Source organism: Diceros bicornis, chromosome 1, assembly GCF_020826845.1.
Source record: "Diceros bicornis minor isolate mBicDic1 chromosome 1, mDicBic1.mat.cur, whole genome shotgun sequence".
In the NCBI taxonomy this organism is placed as follows: domain Eukaryota; kingdom Metazoa; phylum Chordata; class Mammalia; order Perissodactyla; family Rhinocerotidae; genus Diceros; species Diceros bicornis.
The window spans coordinates 56,337,017-56,357,093 of record NC_080740.1 but is presented as its reverse complement, the minus strand read 5'-3'; the positions used below and the strand labels follow the sequence as shown (position 1 = coordinate 56,357,093).

The following is a 20,077-nucleotide window of genomic DNA, read 5'->3' as shown; positions in this document are numbered from 1 at the left end:
GAAGAGCTCTTGTGTAGGTCATCTTGACAGTGTTAACCTCTCATTTCACCATTATGAACAGTTCTCTGCCCTCATCCTTTTTTTTCAGGTGGTCTGCCACTATGCCTTTACTACTAGTATTGAACTATATTAGCACATTGTTCTCTGTTTTTCTTTTTTTGGTAACTTTCACAGTCACACAATCAACAATCAATTTTAGAACAGTTTCATCACCCACCCAAAAAAATCCTGTATACTTTAGCAGTAATCCTCCTATTTTCCCTATTCCACTTGCTCCCCAGCCCTAGGAAACCACTAATCTACTTTCTATCTCTATAGATTTGCCTATTTTGGAATCATACAATATGTGGTCTTGGGTAACTGGCTTCCTTCACTTAGCATAATGTTTTCAAGGTTCGTCCATGTTGTAGCATGTCTCGATATTTCAGTCCTTCTGATTCCTAAATAATATTTTGTCGTGTGGATATGCCACATTTGGCTTTTGGCTATTACGAATAATGCTGCCATGAACACTCATGTACAAGTTTTTGTGTGGATGTATGTTTTCATTTCTTTTGGATATATACGTAGCAGTGGGATTGCTGAGTCATATAGTAACTCTATGTTTAACCTTTTAAGGAACTGTCATACTGTTTTCCAAAGCTGCTGCACCATTTTATGTTTCTACCAGCAGTGTATGAAGGTTCCAATTTCTCCATATCCTTGCCAACACTTGTTATTTTCTGTGTTTTTGATTATAGCCATCCTAGTATGTGTGAGGTGGTATCTCATTGTGGTTTTGATTTGTATTTCTCTGGTCACTAATGATGTTGAGCATCTTTTCATGTGTTCATTGGCCATTTCTATATCTTATTTGGGGAAATGTCTTATTCAGATCCTTTTCCCATTTTAAAATTGGGTTATATGTCTATTTATTATTGAGTTGTAAGCGTTTAAGTTCTGTATATATTCTAGATACAAGCCTCTTATCAGATATATGATTTGCAAATTTTTCTTTCATTCTGTGTGTTGTCTTTTCACTTTCCTGATATCCTGACTGTATGCTTTGAAGCACAAAAGTTGTAAATTTTGATGTTTAATTTATCTGTTTTTTCTTTTTTTTTGTTTGTGTTTTTGGTGTCATATTTAATAAACCATTGCCTAATCCAAAGTCATGAAGATTTACCCTATGTTTTCTTCTAAGAGTTTTATAGTTTTACCTCTTACATTTAGGTCTTTGATCCATTCTTAGTTAATTTTTGTGTGTGGTGTGAGATAGGGGTCCAACTTCATTGTTTTGCATGTGGATATCCAGTTGTCCCAGCACTATTTGTTGAAAAAACTATTCTTTCCCAGTTGAATGATCTTGGCACCCTTGTCAAAAATCAATTGACTGTAAATGTGAAGGTTTATTTCTGGACTCTCAATTCTATTTTATAGATCTGTATATCTATCCTTATGCTATTACTACACTGTTGTTAGCTTTGTAGTAAGTTTTGATATTGGGAAGTATGAGTCCTTCAACTCTGTTCTTCTTTTTCAAGATTGTTTTGGTCATTCTAGGTCCCTTGCATTTCCATATGAGTTTTAGCAAAAATGCCAGATGAAAGTTTGTCAATTTCAGCAAAGAAGCCAGATGAAAGTTTGATAGAAATTGTGTTGAATGTGTAGAACAATTTGGGGGAGTATTGCCATCTTAACAATATTAAATCTTTCAATCCATGAACACTGGAGGCCTTTCCATTTATTTAGATCTTTAAATTCTTTCAAATATGTTTTATGATTTTAGAGTATAGGTTTTGCACTTCTTTTGTTAAATTTATTCCTAAGTATTTTACTCTTTTTGACTATTGTACATGGAATTTTTCTTAATATCATTTTTGGGTTGTTCATTGCAATTGTATAGAAATACAATTGATTTTTGTGTATTGATCTTGTAGTCTCCAACCTTTTTGAACTCATTTATTTGTTCTAATAGTTTTTTAGTGGAATCCTTAGGATTTTCTATATACGGCATCATGTCATCTGCGAATAGAGATAGTTTTATTTCTTTCTTTCCAATTTGGATGCTTTTTATTTCATCTTTTTTGCCTGATTGCCCTGGCTAGCCGCCCTAATCTTATCTTACTTATCAAGAGTATTTGATACAGTTGATCATTCTTTCCTCCTTGCAGCCCTCTCTTCACTTGGCTTCTTGGACACCACACTCTGGTGGTTTTCCTCCTGTCTCACTGGCTGCTTTCTCATCTTTTTTGCTGGTTCCTCATCTTCCCCTCAACTCCAGACCCATGTATCCACTTGCCTATTTGATAGCCCCACTTAGATGTCCAATAGGCAGCTCAAACTTAACATGTCCAAAACTTAACTTCTAATCTTAAATGAAGTGTTTTGTGGAAAAAAAGAAGAAAATAAATATAAGTTAACATTTACTGAATGCTTACTATTGACTACGTTGTTTATAACACATCTCAATTCTGATATTCAGGGGACATGAATCCTGATCAGTTTGAGTCCGGGGCTCAAGCTCCTTCATAACGGCTATACTGTAATTCTCCACAAATCACAGAGTATATAGCCCTGTTTTTTCTCCTCAAGGTTGTCCTTTGGAGTAGTGTGACAGCTCAGACACAAAGGATCCCATGGGCTCTCTAGTAAATGGAATTAGAAGTGCTTGTGAAACATGCAGTGCTTCGGAGCTACCTCTCCTCTTTTCCATGCAGAGTGGGTATATAGAGAAGTTTCCAGTGTGCAGATGGGCTTTTCCACCCCCAAGGAAAGCCTACCTTGAGTTTTAGGCAAGTTTCTCTTGGTTGCTTTCCCAGGTTAGAGTTTCTCTGGCCTTGAAATACACTTCCCGCCCATCAGAACTGCTCTCATTCATTTGCTTAACTGGATTCTCCATCTTTATTCCTCATGCCTTCTTGTCTCTTCCCCATTTGTTCACTGATTGTCAGCTCCTCTGGGTTTGTGCAAGATATCCCACTCTGACATTTGCTTGTTCAGCACCTAGCACTGAAAATTTGCTCAGCATTTCTGACCCATCTGTGTCAACACTTTTCTTCTTAAAATACTGGTTCCTCCCCTCCCCACAAAAAAATTACTTCCACTTTTAAATAGCAGTGGTAACTCCATTTTCTCCCTAAAATCTTTACTAGAAGTGAAAATGTCCAAGATGAGTCTGTTCATGTTGGGACTACATTTTTACAATAAATTTTGTCCAGATTAAAAACCAGCCTGTTGTCAGGTGGCATCTGCAATCTCATTTGGTTACCATGATATATGTCCCAAGGCAGCTAAGAAAGATGAGAAAACTGGTGAGGTCATTTGTCCATGTTCTCATAGCCAGTTAGGGGCAGAGCCAGTTCTGTTCCCAGTTGAGCTGGTTTATTCTGATAAAGTTGGTGTGTAGGGTCTGCTGCCCACTGCAGGGTGAGGCCCTACCCCCAGGTTTTGCTTCTGGGTGCTCAGAGGTCTCATCCTTCCCAGAAACCCCATCACTGGTACCTTATTCCATACGCTGAACCTTTCCTGATCACCTTTCCCTATTGGAGCTAACCTATCTTCTGTCTTTTCCCTTTCTAAATCTCAGCCAATTATGAGGAATGGTGGTACTGTATCTGGAGTCAGAACTGGATTCAAGACTCAGGCTTCTGTGGCTTTGGGCCACCTCTCTGAGCTTCAGAGACGAGATGATCTCTAAGGGCATTTGCAGCTCCAGCCTTCTCAGGCTTTATGATTCTATTTCTCTGATAAGTGAACCTGAATTAATGTCTTAATAGTTGCCATGGTTTAATATGCTACACCAGAGATGGCAAATATGTAGCTTCTCTTCCATCTATCAACCATGGCAGACTCATTATATTCATTTATTGCTCTCACATGGAACCCAGTCATGACCTCAGTCTTCTCAATCCAATATGGTGTGCTAAGTAACCACTACCAGTGGATCACAGTTAAAATGTGTTTGTCCTCCCTGTCTTTCGTCCCGCCTCTAGTGCTTCAGTCTAAAGGAGGGACTGGTGGTGACAGGATACCATAGAAGTTAGAAGCCTGGGTTCTGGGGTTCAGCTGCCTGCACTCAAATCCTGTCTCCACTGCTCTTTTTTCTGCATGGCCTTGGGAAAGTTACTTAACTTCTCTGGCCCTCAATTTCCTTATTTGTAATATGGGGCATAACAATAGTCCTACCTCATAGGATTATAGAGAGGAGTAAAAGGAATAATATGTGTAAAAAAGTGCTTAGAATGCTTGCACACTTGCCTGGCACATATAACTCAATAAGTGTTAGCTGTTGTGTTAGTAGTAGGCAAGATAAGAACTTGGAAGTCTGGTGGAGGAAAAATTCTTGGTTTGACAGGGCATGGTGATACCCTTTTGATCTCCAAAGTAGTCAAATATTCATTCTGTCTATGAGTGTGGATTGATCCCTTTTCAAAATTCATTCATTTGTTCATTCATTTATTTCGTAAAAATTTAGGGCCTGCTATGTGCTAGGCATGCAGCCAGATGTCTAGGGTGTAACAGTAAACAAGTCCTTTTCAGAGTCTACAGTGTTGTGGGGTGACAAACAAGTAAAAAGGTAGTTATAGTATTCTTAATATTTGCAATGATTGGAGTTTACACAGGGTCTTTAGGGAGCACTGGGTGTGTAGACAGAGTCTTCTTGGTGATAGTGTTAAATCTGGGTGGCAAGAGAAATATGTGAGTGCTCCAGATCTGGCTGGCCTCTTGCCGATATTTCACAGGCAGTGGATCCCTTGGGGGAATTGTTAATACTTGTTCTTGCTGGTGGCACACCTCAGTGGCATGCTCATGCTCCTTGGTATTCATTCAGTCTCTCAACTGACAGCCCCCAATTTATTTTCGCTGCTCCCTGAGCTGTTCTCCCCCTGTCTCAGTCAGAGCTGATGGAGTTGGGGAGCAGAGATGTGAAGAAATGAAGGAGCCCTGAATTTGCGGCTATAGAGTAGTTGGATCTCTCTGTGTACCTTAGGCAAGTGTGAATGTCAGGCTTATCAGGGACTTGGAAAAGCTGATGAGTCCATCCCCCTGCCTAACTCAAGGTAGGACAAGTCTCTATGACACCTTGTGTAGTGATAGTGTAGAATCTGGGTGGGAGAAAAAATACCCTTCTGTGGCTGGTGTGGGTGTTGGTGCTGTGACCCATCCTGTCCCCTCACTGGTGTCTTACAGTAAGCAGCTGTTGTGTGACGTGATGATTGTGGCAGAAGATGTCGAGATAGAAGCCCATCGTGTGGTCCTGGCAGCCTGCAGCCCCTACTTCTGTGCGATGTTCACAGGTATGGTGAGGGGCAAATAGTAACCCACAGTTATGGGGCTGCAGCCCCACTGGGAGAATATTGAGGGTGGTGGTATGAGGGGAGGGAGGAAAGAGAAGGCTGTGACACCCACCACGAGGAGCTTCTCTGTGCTGATACTGTGCTTTGGCCATGGAGGACTTGATGGAACCATAGTCTCAGCCAGGCCAGTTGGGCACACAGCCCCTTGTCCACCATGAAGAAAAAAGAGGTATAATCCTATAGTATGCTAGTTTTCAAACTTTGGCACACATCTTAATCATGTGAGGAGCTTGTTAAACATAAAGACTCTTGGGCTTATCCCTAGGTTTTGTGATCTCTCATTTTGCAGATTGAGGACACTGAGGCTAAGAGAAGGGAAGGGACTTGCCCAAGGTCACACAGAGTGAATGGAACTTGGCTTCTTGATGGTTGACCAAGTGCTCTACTGGCTGGTCCTCATCTTGTCATTCCCTAGCCCTTCCTTCCAGGCAGGGGTCATGGGCCTCCTTTAGCCTTTACAGGAGTGTGGGAGAGATTTGGGAGAAGTGATGGTGGGACTTAGGGGGCAGAGTAAGACGTAGGAATAGTCACCATCGGTCATTCAGTTACAGCACCTTTGTGAACTTTCCAGGGAGCCCCTGTTTCCTTGGTATGCCCAATAGCCTTGACCGACTATTTCACAAGTGTTACTTCTGAGACTGAATTCCCTGAAACCCATGGGCTGAGCTTCCTGTCTGTAGTGCCTCACAGCACCTCCCCTAAACCAGCTACATGCAGTGCTCTGTAAATCACTGCTGACTCAAGGCCAACTGGGCTGGGTGAGACCCCTGGACTGGTCAGGTGTCCCTTCCACATGCTCACCAAGTGCCCTGTGCTTCCTCTGAGTGTGGTCATTATCACTCTGCGTTCTCGTTTGTTTCCTGGTGTCTACAGTGCCTGTGCTCTGGCGTCTTATGTATCGGCTGCTTCTCATCCTGCTGTTTACAGCTCCAATGTCTCCTCCTCAGGAAGGCCTCCTCTGAGCACCCTAGCCATAGTTCCCCATTGAGACTCTTTGTATCCCATAACTTGACTGTATATTTTTCATAACATTTATCACTGTCTGAAAATCATGTTGGTTGGTTGGTTATATGTTTTTTACCCGTCTCTCCTCACTAGAATATAAGCTCCATGAAGACAGGGATCTTGTTGGACTTGTTTGTTACTGTATCCTGAGCACCTGGTACACAATAGGACTCAAATATTTTTTAAATGAATGAATGAAGTGTCTTACACACTTGATTGTGAGCTTTGGGCACCTGGGGACCATGTGTTGTCACTTTTGAATCCTCAGTGCTCACCACAGGGCCTGGTGTTTAGGAGACAGTAAATGAAAGTTGAGAGAATGAATGTGAGCTTGCTGAGAGTGGGTGAGTGTGGGCATCTATGTGCTGAATAGGCCCTTCCCCTTGTCCCAATATAGTACACAGCCTCTGCTGGGCAAGAGTGGCTCTTGCCAGGGGAGACTTGGCACTTGTCTTGCAAGAGTTCCTCACATGTGCGTCCCCTTGGCTCCTCATGTGAAGGAACTGGTCTCAACTCAGAGCTGTGCCTCTGCTAAGTGGACCAAGCCACTCTTACCTCACTTTGAGCCTTGGGCCAGGAATTTCAGTGTAGCCTGGAAAACCAGCTAATTTCACTACCTGGAAATATTGAGCCACATTTTTTTCGGAGTAGTCTCAAACCCTAGTAGTAATGTTTTTATTTCTCTTTTTCCCCTCTCCTTCATCCAACTCTGTTTCTTTTAAAATAACTTATTTTGTCTGCAGTAGTTATTTAGCTACAACTTCAATAAATAGCTCTGCCAGTCATTCTGCTCTGTGTGTGGTTTGGAAAGTCCAGTGTTGAGAGAGGAATCTATTTGGAATTGCAATGAATTACAGTGTTGCCTTCACTTTTTGCTAATGAACTTGCCTCTTGGGTAGTGGAAATGCCTAAGCAAAAACAAAGTGATTTTGGAAATGTAGAGAAAAGATGCTTTGGGATCAGGTCTTGGATTCTGGTAATTGAAGGAAAGAGAAAATCCAGAGAAGAAAGCAGTCTAATGTGATGCTTAGCCCAAGCTTTCTGTTGAATCTGGTTGCCATCCATCCTTCCATCCTTCTATCCATCCATCCGTCCATCCACCCACCCACTATTCACATATGTTCATTGCAGAAAAAAGTTAGAAACTGTGGGCAAGCAAAAAAATTAAAAATTACAAGTAATACAACATCTAGATAAGATTATAGTTTATATCCTTTCAGATTTTGTAGTTATTAATATATACAGATAACAGAATATATTTTTAACCCAAATGAATTCATTTTACATACACACAGTTGAATATTCTTTTTTGATGGGTGTACTTAAAAAATTGCTGTTCATCTTCCTGGAATGTTCTTCCTCCCTGCCTCTTTGCTTGCCTAACTCATATTCATCCTTCATTAGCGCTTAAGCATCATTTCCTCAGGAAGGCCTTCCATGACTCCCTTGGATTAGGTTAAATCCTTCTGCTGTTTACACTCAAGTACCCTATGCTTCTCTTTAATATTACTACTTCTCTCATTACTTTCTCAACGTCTGATTTCCTGCTCAGTCATAGCTTTATGAGGATAAGAACTGTACCTTTTTAATTCACTACTGTTTCCCCACTGCCTAGCATGATCTTTCATGTAGTAGGTGCTCAATGAAAATTTGCTTAATTGAACCTAACAATATATTGTGAATATCTTTTCATGTCAATGAAATCACGTCCACATCCTCATATTAATGGCTTCATAAGATTCCAGAATATGTATCCTAATTGAAAATCCATTTCCTTATTGGTTGGAAATTATAGTTCTTTCTAATATTTTACAGTTATAATTAATGCCATAATGGACATCCTTGTATCTGAATCTTTATTTACTTTCCTGATTATTTCCTTAGAATAGATCCCTAGAATAAGAAATAATTGGTTAAAGGGTATGCACATTTTGAAGACTTGTGAGACATGTGTCACAACTCCACAACTCTGGAACAGTTGTACCAGCTTACGCTTCCATCAGCAATATATGAGATTTGTGTATTTTTTTGAGGCCCCTTGGCTTTGCTTAAACCTTGGTGAACAGGTACAAAAAAAAGTAACATTGCAAAATTTTGTTCTAATTATCAAGTTCAGCTTCAAAATGCATAAAATTAGTAATGAAAATGCCCAGCTGATTCTTGTTAAGTCCATTTCTATCAGCATGTTTAAGGCCAAAAAGAAAAGAAAATACATGTGACTTTCTTCTGACTTGAGAGATGTGATTACAATCTTTTTCTCAGGTTTAAAGTGTTTTTATGTTTTTATCCTCTGAGTTGATATTACCCAAATGTCTTGTGGTGGTTCCAAATACCAACCCCATTCCTTGACCATGTCTTGCCCACAATAATTTGGAATAAATGTGAAACCAAGGTCTGAGTGCCCACAGGAGAGTGTCCAAAGGGAGCCAGCCTGTGAGAAGATCTTGGATGGGCAGTCACCTTAATGATCCTCCACTCCTATAGCATAGTGTGATTGGAGAGGACAGCTGTGTTGTGTTCTGCCTGTCTTTTTCCTGTGAGTATAGAATACTTAAGATTCCACCTCCCCCACAACTTCCTCTTCTAGCACCTCCATTCCATGGTAAGCTAATTTCCCCCAAATAGTCTAGTCAGTTTTTTCTCTTTTTATCATGCCCCTTACTATAGGTTCTGTGTACTATAGTATTTGCACTCCATATAGGTTCCTACATGTCATCCAAATACTTTAAAAACAACCCCATTTAATGGTGTCAAAGGGACTGAGTTCTAAAGAATATGTGGGCTCAGGGTCTTATGCCCATCATCATGGCTAAAAGACATTTGGGCTTCCATCTCAAAAGAAGCCCTGGGAGTGAGCTGTCTCATTCTTCTGGTTCTGTTGCGCTATATGCAGAGGCTGATTAGATTGGTTTTGTTTTTTTTTTTTTTTCTAATTTTATTTATTTATTTTTCCCCCAAAGCCCCAGTAGATAGTTGTATGTCATAGCTGCACATCCTTCCAGTTGCTGTATGTGGGACGAGGCCTCAGCATGGCCGGAGAAGCAGTGCGTCGGTGCGCGCCCGGGATCCGAACCCGGGCCGCCAGTAGCGGAGTGCGCGCACTTAACCGCTAAGCCACGGGGCTGGCCCTGGTTTTGTTTTTTAAGAAAAGTTACTGTCCAGTTTTTATTGATGTAGACTGATGTTCAACTGGTGTCTTTGAACATATAGTGAGTAGAAATAGGGAGGAGAGTCAGGAATGTGCTGGGGGTAAGAGGCAAGGGGCTTGGAATTTGAGTGGACACCAACCATCCACAAAGCAGAACAATGAGGCCCTGGCTGTCTTACTCACCTCCTAGGTATGCAGTCATCCCATAGAACCTTTGTTTCACCCTTTCTTCATGCCAGACTCTGCCAGGCTCTGGCCCATGTCCATGTTCTGAGTGTCTGCGTGATGCATTGATGCCTTTGAAGACCTTCACGTAACATGCAGCTCAGCAAGACTTAATCCAAGGCAGTGGGGCAGGGAGGGAGGGAGCACTAGGGAACTGAATGCTTGCTTTGGATAAAGAGGGCTTTGAGGTGGGTTGTGGAGTAGTAGTAGTAGATAGGATCTGGTTTCTGAGGGTTTTGCCCCTGAGGAGTTAGGGATTGGGTAGAACAGTTCAGGAAAAAAGGGTTGGAAGCATCAGAGGCTGCTTGGCCTCATCTTCCATGTGACTGTTTTTTAGAGTTAGTTACCTCTCGGCTGAAGCTTACAGTGACATAGGGTGTCTTCTTCTTGTCCCTACATACCGCATCAAAGTCAGGCATCCTTTTCTGGCTTAGGAGACCCAGATTTGAGGGTGAGGGGTACAGTAGTCGTGTCTAAAAATATGTTGCTCTTGATGCAGAAATGGTGAGTTTTTTCAAGAATTGATTTGAAAGTAGTTCAACACAAGATGTATAGCACCTCGGAAGAAAGACTGATATCAGACACCAACCAGCCCCTGTTAAGGTGCAGATGGTTTGACCAAGATGGTCTGGGATAGACTTGTCTGGACTTAGAGTACCTCTGCTTTGAAATTCAGATCATCATTGGAGATAATCATTGGTAAGGAATGTTTTGTGAATGTTCATGGAGGAGGTCTGGAGTTGTTGATATGGAGGCCTCCTTGCTAAGAATTAAACACAAGGGTGGTAATGCTACCTTGCATTGGGAGATGGTGTGGTGTCTTGGAAAGGGCTTTGGAGCCATAATAACCCAGCTTCCATCCCGACTCCAGCACCTAATTATGGGGAATTCACTTAACCTCTGTGATCCTATTTTCTTATCTGTGGGACTGGAAAATAACAATAACCAGGGAAAAAATATATGTAATGGGAATAAGGCACCCAATACACAGTAGGTACTTAATAAAATTTACTCTTATTATCTGCAGAGCACATCATGGTTTACAAGGCTCCTGTGGATGTGAGAGGTGGCTCAGCTACCAGCTGCCTTGATGGTGGTTAGGGTTGCTTTGAAATGTCTGTGTGTCTACACAGGCATTTCCTTCCTGACTTGATGCTTCATGTGCCTCTAGCTGAGCAGAAAGATTTTTCTAAGGGGAGGAAGGATGAGATTCCTCGGAGGATGTTGGTGTGATATCCATCACTACAGCTCTGCTGAATCCTGCTGTCACAGTTCTCACACTCTCATTATCTCCTTTGATTCTCACACAGCGTTGGGCTAAAGGCAGGGCAGGGAATGTCCTTATTTCACAAGAGGCAGAGGTCAGCCTTTTGCAGTTAAATGGCCCAGACTACTCATCTACAGGAGGGTTGGCCAGGATTCAGGTAGGTGGCAGGGTATTTCTTTTTCTCATGTGAGGTTAACGTGTGACGTAGGCCTCAGCTCTAGGCAAATGAGTTGGCAACCCAGATATTAGGACTAGCCAGATGAGGGTTAGGGGTAAGAAAGTTTAATAACCATTTTAACACCCATGAAGGATCATTGTGTAAAGGATAAGGATCTTCTATTTTCTTTCTACCCAGAACATGAAACTAGATTGCAGCAGTAAAGATTCAAGTTAGGAGTGAGGAAGAATTCTATAACATAAGGGCTCCTGAATGCACTTTTTTCTTCTCTTTGACATACAACTTTGTAGGGGTGTTGGAGGTTTAGCTCTGGTTCTTCAGAAAGACTTGCCAGCCACTCTATCATTCCTTTCTCATTCTTGAGGCTTCTTTTGCTGAATAATAGGGTGAGGTTTACACTAATGACCTGGAAGATGAGCCAGTGATTTTCTAGACTTCCTGAGCCTCCTGCAGTAGTGAAAGATTTTCCCGTTTTTGCTCCTCAAGTTGCACCTCCTCCCTCTTGCGCCGTTTGGCAGTCTTCCACCTAAAAAGAGCTCTGTTGTGCTCATGGTGTGCTTGCTAGGATCGAGAACTATAACTTGCACTCTTGTACCTGATAGAGGTGTGGGGCTGCGTGCTCTCCTGGGCTCTCCGGGGTTCTCGGAGACTTCTAGGTGCAAGGGCCTAAGTAAAGCCTAAGGATTTAAAGAAGCTGAAGACATAGTCCCTTAGTCCAGGCCACCATCATCTGTCATCTGATGTACTACAGCAGCCTTCTAATTGGTAAACCTGCCTCCTGTTTTGTTCCCTCACCCCCAACCCATTCTCTACTCTGTGGCTATAGTAATCCTTCCAAAATATAAATCTGATATATCCCACACCTGCTTAAAATCTGTCAGGGGCTTTCCATTGCTCTTGGGATGAAGTCTAAACTCCTTAGCATGGCCCACAAGGCCCTCAAGTGGTCCAGACCCTGCTTATATCTCCAGCCTCGTCTCCCCATTCCTCCCTTTGCACGCTGTGCTTCTGCCAGACTCAACTTCTTATGGTCTGAGAACAGGTCATGTTCTTTCTTACTTCCAGACCTTTACATACACTGTTCTCTCTGCCTGGACTATTCTTCCCTTATAGTCACTTCTCTTCTGAATAACTATGACTTCTGAATAACCAGATTTCACTTTAGATCAGTAATTCTTAACCATTATGAATCAATCTGATGAAAACAAGGGACTTTCTCCACAAAAAAGCAAATATGTGCTCCTGTGTGCTCATCATTTTGCATGCAGTTCAGGGTCCAGAAATCCCAGCTCAAGAACCTTATAAGCTGAGCACCCTTTTCTGGTATTTAACACACTTTGTAATTGTTGGTTTACTTGTCTCTTGCTCTGCTAGACTGAACTCCAGGAGGACAGGGCCATAACTTATTCACCCTTGTGTCCTCTGGGCCTAACACAGTGCTTGGCACACGGGGGCTGTGTGACACACATTTGTTGAATGAATGAATGAATGAGTGAATGAACAAATATCTGCCCTTGAGTGGATCATATTCTATTTGGAGGAACAGGACATGCATGTTAACAGATTACAAGCACAAGATGGAAGGGGCTAAAAAGATGTCCAACCAACAGATGTTTTCTGAGTCTGAGGTGGCTGGGCTGGGCCTCTTGGGAAAAACCAGCAGAGGAGGGCTCTTGGGTTGACCTTGAAGATGGAAGGACTTACAGGGCTCACGTTCTGTTTTCTAGAAGTATTTTGTCAAATTAGCAGAGGCAAGTGCAGGAGCAAGAGTGACCAAGCCTTTGCTGGTTTCTGCCTCTCAGGAACTACTGAAGTCCATGGAATTATGTGATGTCAAGAGAAGGCTTCTCTTCCTTTTTTTCCTTGCTCCAACAAATTTTTTTAAGTGCTTGTTATATGCCAAGCACTTTGTTAGGTGTTGAGGATATCTTGACAAATAAGCTTGACAAGATCCCGTCCCTCTTGGTTCTTGCTTGCTAGATATTAAGTACTAAGTTGTCCTCAGAATTTGGACCAAGGCCTTCTTTGGGAATACTTTTATCAAGGTCATTAGTTAGGGTCAGTTTTAAATTATAGAGGGATTTATTAGAAATGACATGAGGTCTAGAGTTAGGTCAATGTTCCAATCCCAGCCCTGCCTCTAACTAGCTATGTGCAAATACTTCTTGAAATTCCACTTATATAATTTGTAAAATGAAAGTAATATCTATCTCCTGGGGTTGTTACAAGGATTAAATGAAATAACGTGTATAAACCCTTAGCAGACGGCCTGGCACATAGTAGCAACTATTATTACTACCACTTTCCGGGTTTGTTTAAGCTGAAGTCTTAGTTTGGTGCAGTATCTTCTGCTGGTCCGTTAAGAGATAATAAGATTGGATTTTACAAGTTTGGATGACTTACACAGGTCTCCAGTTTCCTATAAGAGAACTTTCTTAGAAAATAAATGTTGTCTTCGAGGCCCTAGTTTTTCTTTCACATGCTTTTTTCTTTCCTTATTGAAGTTTTAAGTACTTAATGTAGAAAATTAGAAATTTCAGAGTCATGTAGAGTAGCAGGAAAAACATCTCCCAAAGTCCCACCACCTAGAAAACTGTGTCTTAACCTTTTCTGGACATTTGAGACTAATAAAAATGGTCTGTCATTTCCTCCCAAAAAATCAAACTTTTGCCCATATATACAAATATTTTATACAATTTCAGGAGTTTCCACGTGTTTACCCCAAAGTTACAAAACCCTAACCCGACTCCCAAGCACAAATTCCACAGGGAGAAAACAACAGGCTAGGCTCTGATTTCGTACTCACGTAAGAGCTTCTGAATCTCTTGGTTCTTGTAGTCAGGTGGCTCTTTTTTTGTCTCTTTTTTAAGGCTTAAGTTCTTAAACTAAGAATTGGCTATCTTTGATTATCTTTTGCAATATAATTACCAACTGGACCTTTATTAATGAACTTCTTAATAGCTGTTTGGAGAGATGAGTTTAACTTCTGATTTCCTTGTGTGTATGTTTTTTGTGTATGTATTTGGGGTAAACTCAAGAGAGAGATTGTAAGAGCCTGTCTTATGGGTAGAGGAGAAATCTACCTTCTTTTCCTGTTACCTCGTAGACGCTTCCTCCTGCCCCAGGCTCCTGGTGCTGAGGCCTTTCACTGGCTTCCACCAGCAGACAGAGAGAAGAGAGAAGAGAGTGGAGGTTGTCTGGTCTACCTGACCTGGCAGTGAAGGGAGCAGGCAGGGTTTAGAATGGGGTTTTCCCCCTTTCCTCCCTGGTCCAGAGTCATTCATATCTAGAACTGTGTCAGGACGCGGGAACTGTGGATTGGTGGAGGAATCACGTGCAGTCCGCAGCTTGGAGGTGGGCGTCTGCAGCCCACATGCTGTACTGTACTGTATTTTCTTGGCTCCAGTGCATAAATTCCACCAAGAGAAAACAACCGCCCAGGCTTTGCTTTCACACTCATATATGGGCTTCTGAATCCCTGTTTCTTGCAGTCAGGTTGCCCTTTATTTCAGTCTACAAAGACACATGTAGTGCCTGTGTGCCTGTGTTTTGCTTCTGAAATCAGCAGCCCTTGTTGAATGAGCCTGGCTCTAGATAAACCTATGTGCTGTATAGTAAGGGGCCTCAGGACTGTGCAGACATGATGCCGCTGCTGCCCTAGTTCACGGGCTTACGTCCTCTCTTTCTTGGATTACTATCAGGGCCTCCCAACTGTTCTCCCTGCCTCTGATCCAGCTTCTACCCTGCATCCAAAATTTCATTCAAAAATACCCATCTGTTGATGTCATTCCCCTGTTTAAAACCTTTCAATGGTGCTACCCTTGGGATAAAGTCCAAACTCATTTGCACGGCTTATAGGACTCTGCAAGTCATGGCCCCTGTCTACCTCTCCAGCTTCTTTCCTCTCATATGTACCAGCCATACCAGCCTCTCACCGTTCCGAAAATTGATCCTTCTGGCACTTTTCTCACTTTACACTTATGGTTCCTGGATCCAGCTCATCCTTCCTCACCTTTGCTGCCTGTGGAACACTTCTTTATCCTCCAATACCCAGCTCAGATGTGACCTCCTACTAGGATGCCTTCCTGGATCCCCCAGGCAGGGTTTGTTGCTCCCTCTTCTGCATTCTTGGGACTTAGTATAGCATAGTGATTACCGTGTGGGCTCTAGAGTTTTCAGTCCCAGCCTGGCCCCTTCCTAGGTGTGTGACTATGGGCAAAATGAATTACCTACCCTTCTATGCCTCAGTTTCTTCATCTGTAAAATGGGGATAATATTAGTAAGCCTCATAAGTTGTTGTGAAGATTAAAAAAGGCAACACTTTAAAGTGCTTAGCACAGTGCTTGGCCGTAGTTAGCACCCAATAAATGTTACTTTTTATTGTTGTTGTTATCATGGTACTTCGCGTATACCTCTCCTAAGTTCTTATCACCTCTGTTTATAAATGTTTTTATATATCTTCCCTACCAGACCATGTCCTCTTGAAGACAAGTGCATATCTGTTCACTTCCTGGCCCTGTGTATAGAAGTTTCTAGTAAATGTTGGTTGAATGAGTTATTGTATACAGATTTGCCTTCACAACGGAAATGGGCAACAGATAGAGTGTGGAATGCTTAAAGTTGGGTTTGTGGATGGTCACAGACCCAAAGTTGATGTGACCTTGGTGTCAGCTGGTTTATCTTCCTCTGCACCTGAATCTCTTCTGCTCCATCCCAGAGCAAAGCCAGTGCTTTTATATTGCCAAGACAGGGCAAGAGGCCATGTGAAAGTTAAGCATAACTTAGGTGCCAAGTTCATGTCCATTTTGTTTTTGTTTTGAACTGTAGGTGACATGTCTGAGAGTAAAGCCAAAAAGATTGAAATCAAGGACATGGATGGGCAGACGCTGAGTAAGCTGATTGACTACATCTATACAGCCGAAATTGAGGTGACTGAAGAGAACGTCCAGGTAAACTCAGCTCCAGCTAATAGCTCAGTGTATCGTACACTCAGGGCCCACTGTTTTATAGCGTCATTTCATTTAACCCTCACAACAACTCAGTTGGTAGTTGGAGAGGAAACAAAATCTCCAAAGAGGTTAGGTGACTTGCCTCAGGTCACATGGCTGGTAGGTGGGTGAACAACCCTCAGACTGGTGCCTGCCTGACCCCGGCACCTATGGTCTTATCCACTAGGCCATAGTACCTCGGAATGAGCTTGGGACCCAGAGCAGAAAGTCTATAACTCATGTTGGTTGAAACTGTTGGTGAAGAAAGAACTAGAAGCCTGGTAACCACCCTTTTCCCCAGTTGTCAACTCATCTCAAGGATTTTGAGTATTGGATTGTGAGGCTGTTAAAAATTTTTCCTGTTTCAACATTAGTCAACCGAATGCCTCTGAGCACATGGAGGTGCCAAGCACCAGGCCTGAGTCTCAGCAGGGGTGACCGGCTGTGAAACGGGTCTGTGCCTTTTCCTCTTTTCGCTGCCCTGCCCTCATCCTCAGCCATCTGGAGCCTTGAAAAGAGGAGCCAGCGAAGAGACTGCTTCACCCAAAGGAGTGCATCTTTACTGTGGGGGCATGAGGCAGCACAAGGCATCAGCATCATGCCTCAGAAGGGGAGATGGTTGAGGATGTGGCCCACTCTGGAACCCTACAAATCACTGGGCTAAACACGGACACAGGATACACTATTTCTTGTCATTAAGGATCATACTGTTTAATTAAAGTGATGGAAATTACATGTGATATGAAGGTTTTTCTTTTTTTTTTTTAAAGCACAATTCCACCTTACTTATTTGTCATGAGGCACATACCTCTCCACTGACCAAAATACCTATTTCCCTTATCCAGAACACCACCCCCTTTTCCAGGATCAAGGTATTTGGGAGGCCGAATTGATAATCGTTTATTCATTCAATTCAGCCCAAATGTTTGAGTGCCTGTTATGTGCCAGGCAGTTTTTTGGGCACAGTGGTTGTAACACTGGCGATTCCACTGCCTGCTCTCATGGAGTTTGTGGTCTAGGGGTGAAGATAGATGCTCATCAAATAAGCACACAAGTAATGTCTATGCACAAATTGTGATAAGTCCTTTGAAGGAAGGGAATGTGGTATACAAAGAGCATATCAAGGGGACTCAATTTGGGCGGAGGAGGGGCTCTGGGAAGGGTTCTTTCAGGAGATAAGATTTAAGCTGAGGCCTGCAGGATGAGTAGGAGTTAGCTTGGTGTGGTGAAGGGTATTCATAAGGGGTCAAGGTGCAGGCAAGCAGAGTGTCTGAGGCACACTCTGTTTGGGACTGCAGAGCCTACCCCACGATGGAGCCTGCCCCTTTGTCTCTGGCCCATGGACTAATTCTTGGGTTGTTTAGTTTCTACAGTGGTCTGGTCTAATCCTCCCCCTGCCCTTTTTAAATTGAGGTATATTTCATACACAGTGAAACGCACAGCCATTCCATTTTGTTTCTGGTCTTTTCTGTCCAGAATGGAGTGGGCAATGCAAAGGTTACGTCCTAGGTCTAGCAGCAGAATTCAAACAGCTGAATGACTTTTGGGCAGTAACAGTAAGTGCAAGGTAATTGAGTATAAAATGAGTATAGGGCATGTATTGAAAAAATTTTAAGTGGATGACGGTTATATCAAATCACCATCACATTTAAATTCATTTAGGTACTTTTAAGTGTGATGTAAATATTGAGATTTACAAGATGTAAGAAATTACATTCTTTGCAACTTGAATGAAAAATGCTAGATGTCAACCTAAAAATGTGCAGTTGGTAAATAATTTTTAAAAATCTTGCGTTAGGGTATATCAGTAACTCATTAATCATATGGTATGATAGGCAGAATGATGGCGCCCAAAGATGTCCATGTCCTAATCCCTGGAACTGGTGAGTATGTTAGGTTAAATGTCAAAGAGAAATTAATCTTGCACATGGAATTAATGTTGCTAATCAGCTGAACATACGATGAGGAGAGTACCTTCGATTATCCAGGTGGGCCCAATGTAATCACAAGGGCTCTATAAAGTGGAAAAGGGAGAAGACTAAGGAGACCCAGAGAGATGTGATCTGACGAGAACTCAACTCAATATTTCTGGCTTTGAAGATAAGGGGACCACAAGCCAAGGCATGTGGGTGGCCTCTAGAATCTGGAAAGGCAGGGAAACATATTCTCCCTCAGCGCCTCCAGAAGGAATGCAGCCCTGCTGACACCTTGATTTTAGTCCAGTGAGACCCATTTGGGACTTCTGATTTCCAGAACTGTAAGAAAATAAATTTGTGTGGTTTTAAGCCGCCAATAAAACAAAAACAAAACCAAAAAAAACTCCAAAAAACAGTCCAGGGGAGGTTGTAGAATTGTATGATTGGAACCAGCTTTTTTCCCTCCCTTTTCACCATGTATTTAATAACTTTTTTTCTGTAAAGTACAAAGTGTTTACAAACTTGGATGATTAGAAGATGTTCCACTCTGAATCCTTATCGCCTGGCTAGGTATTTGTCTGCAACTTTGGTCTAACCCAGTGGTGGTCTCTACAAAACTAGTTATCTTAAGGTGGGTAGCACAGGTAGCGTAATCAGAAGACTCTGGGGAAAAAGGCTTCACTATCACTTTTTAAAACTATTTTGTAGGGGTGGGGGTAAGGGGCAAGAGTGAAGATGTGCAGGTTCAGGGGACACACAGAAATAGAGATAAGGCAGGAATTGAGTATGAATGGAGACCTAGATCTGAGCCTCAACTTTGCCATTGATTTCCAGAGTGCTCTTATTCTAGCCCTTTCCCACTGCAGGGTGTCAGTTTCCCATTGGTAAAGTGAGGGCATGGGACTCATTGACCTCTAGCCAGAGAAGACACTCAGCCTCTGATTTGTTTTCCCTCCCTCCTACCAGAGCTTGACACCCCCACTGACATCCTGCCTCAAGGATCAGTTTTCTCATCTGTAAAACAGGAATTATAATAGTACCCATTCTACTGAATGGACGTAAGTTAGACTGTCTGCCTTCAAATCCTGGCTCTACCGTTTTCTAGCTGTGTGACCCTAAGCAAGTTACTTGATGTCTCTGTGCCTCAGTGTTTTCATCTGTAATATAGGCATAATAATAGTACTTAGCCTTATAGGGTTGGTGTGAGGATTATATGAATTAATATAGGTAAAGCACTCGGAAGAGTGCTACCCTGTGCCGGTAGACAGTATGGGCACAGAGAACACTATGAGTACGGGCCCTTTCACCAAAGAGCATGTGGTGTGAGGGTGGAGACAGATGGCTAAGCATGGGTCCCCTACAGTGTGGTAGGGGCCAGGGTGGAGGTACCCAGGAAGCAGAGAATGTTCCTTGCCGCCTTGATGAGGATGGTCAGGGCAGACCTCACTGAGGAAGCATTGTTTGGGCCGAAACTTGAAGGAAGACTGGGAGGTCAGGCCTGCCTCCTCTGCCCAGTTGTCTGTGTCCCTACTGGCGTGTGAGCCCCTTGAGAGGCCTACTGTTTTCAACTGTGTGTGTGGGGTGGGGAGGAGGCAGCGTGTGCAGGGGATCTGCTGGGAGGCACAATGTGGAACCTTCGGGGAACTGTGCATTGCTTGGAATCAGTGAGATATACTAAATATTCCTTTTCCTTTTTCTTCCTCACTTCAAACTGTGGTTTGGTCCGGGGTGACCTTGGGGAAAACAAACAAAAGAGGTTGAAAACAGAAACAAACATAGATATAGAGAACAAACTGGTGGTTGCCAGAGGAGGGGAGTGGGGGTTGGGCAAAATAGGTGAAGGGGATTAAGAGGCACAAACTTCCAGTTCTAAAATAAATGTCACGGGGATGTAATCTTCAGCATAGGGAATATAGTCAATAATATTGTAATAACTTTGAATGGTGACAGATGGTTATGGTGATCATTTCTTAATGTATACAAATGTTGAATCACTATGTTGTACACCTGA

At 42.5% G+C, this 20,077-nt stretch overlaps 1 protein-coding gene across 2 annotated transcripts in view; it reads left to right on the top strand.

The window, feature by feature from the left end:
- Window positions 1-20,077, top strand: part of KLHL3 (kelch like family member 3) — a 112,124-nt gene that overhangs the window by 19,395 nt on the left and 72,652 nt on the right. The window contains exons 3-4 of one of the 2 annotated variants that reach the window (XM_058540866.1): window positions 5,173-5,279; window positions 15,990-16,111. In XM_058540866.1, the coding sequence (XP_058396849.1) occupies window positions 5,173-5,279; window positions 15,990-16,111 (229 nt within the window). The remainder of the gene's footprint in view (window positions 1-5,172; window positions 5,280-15,989; window positions 16,112-20,077) is intronic. The other variant, XM_058540875.1, reaches the window with a different exon arrangement.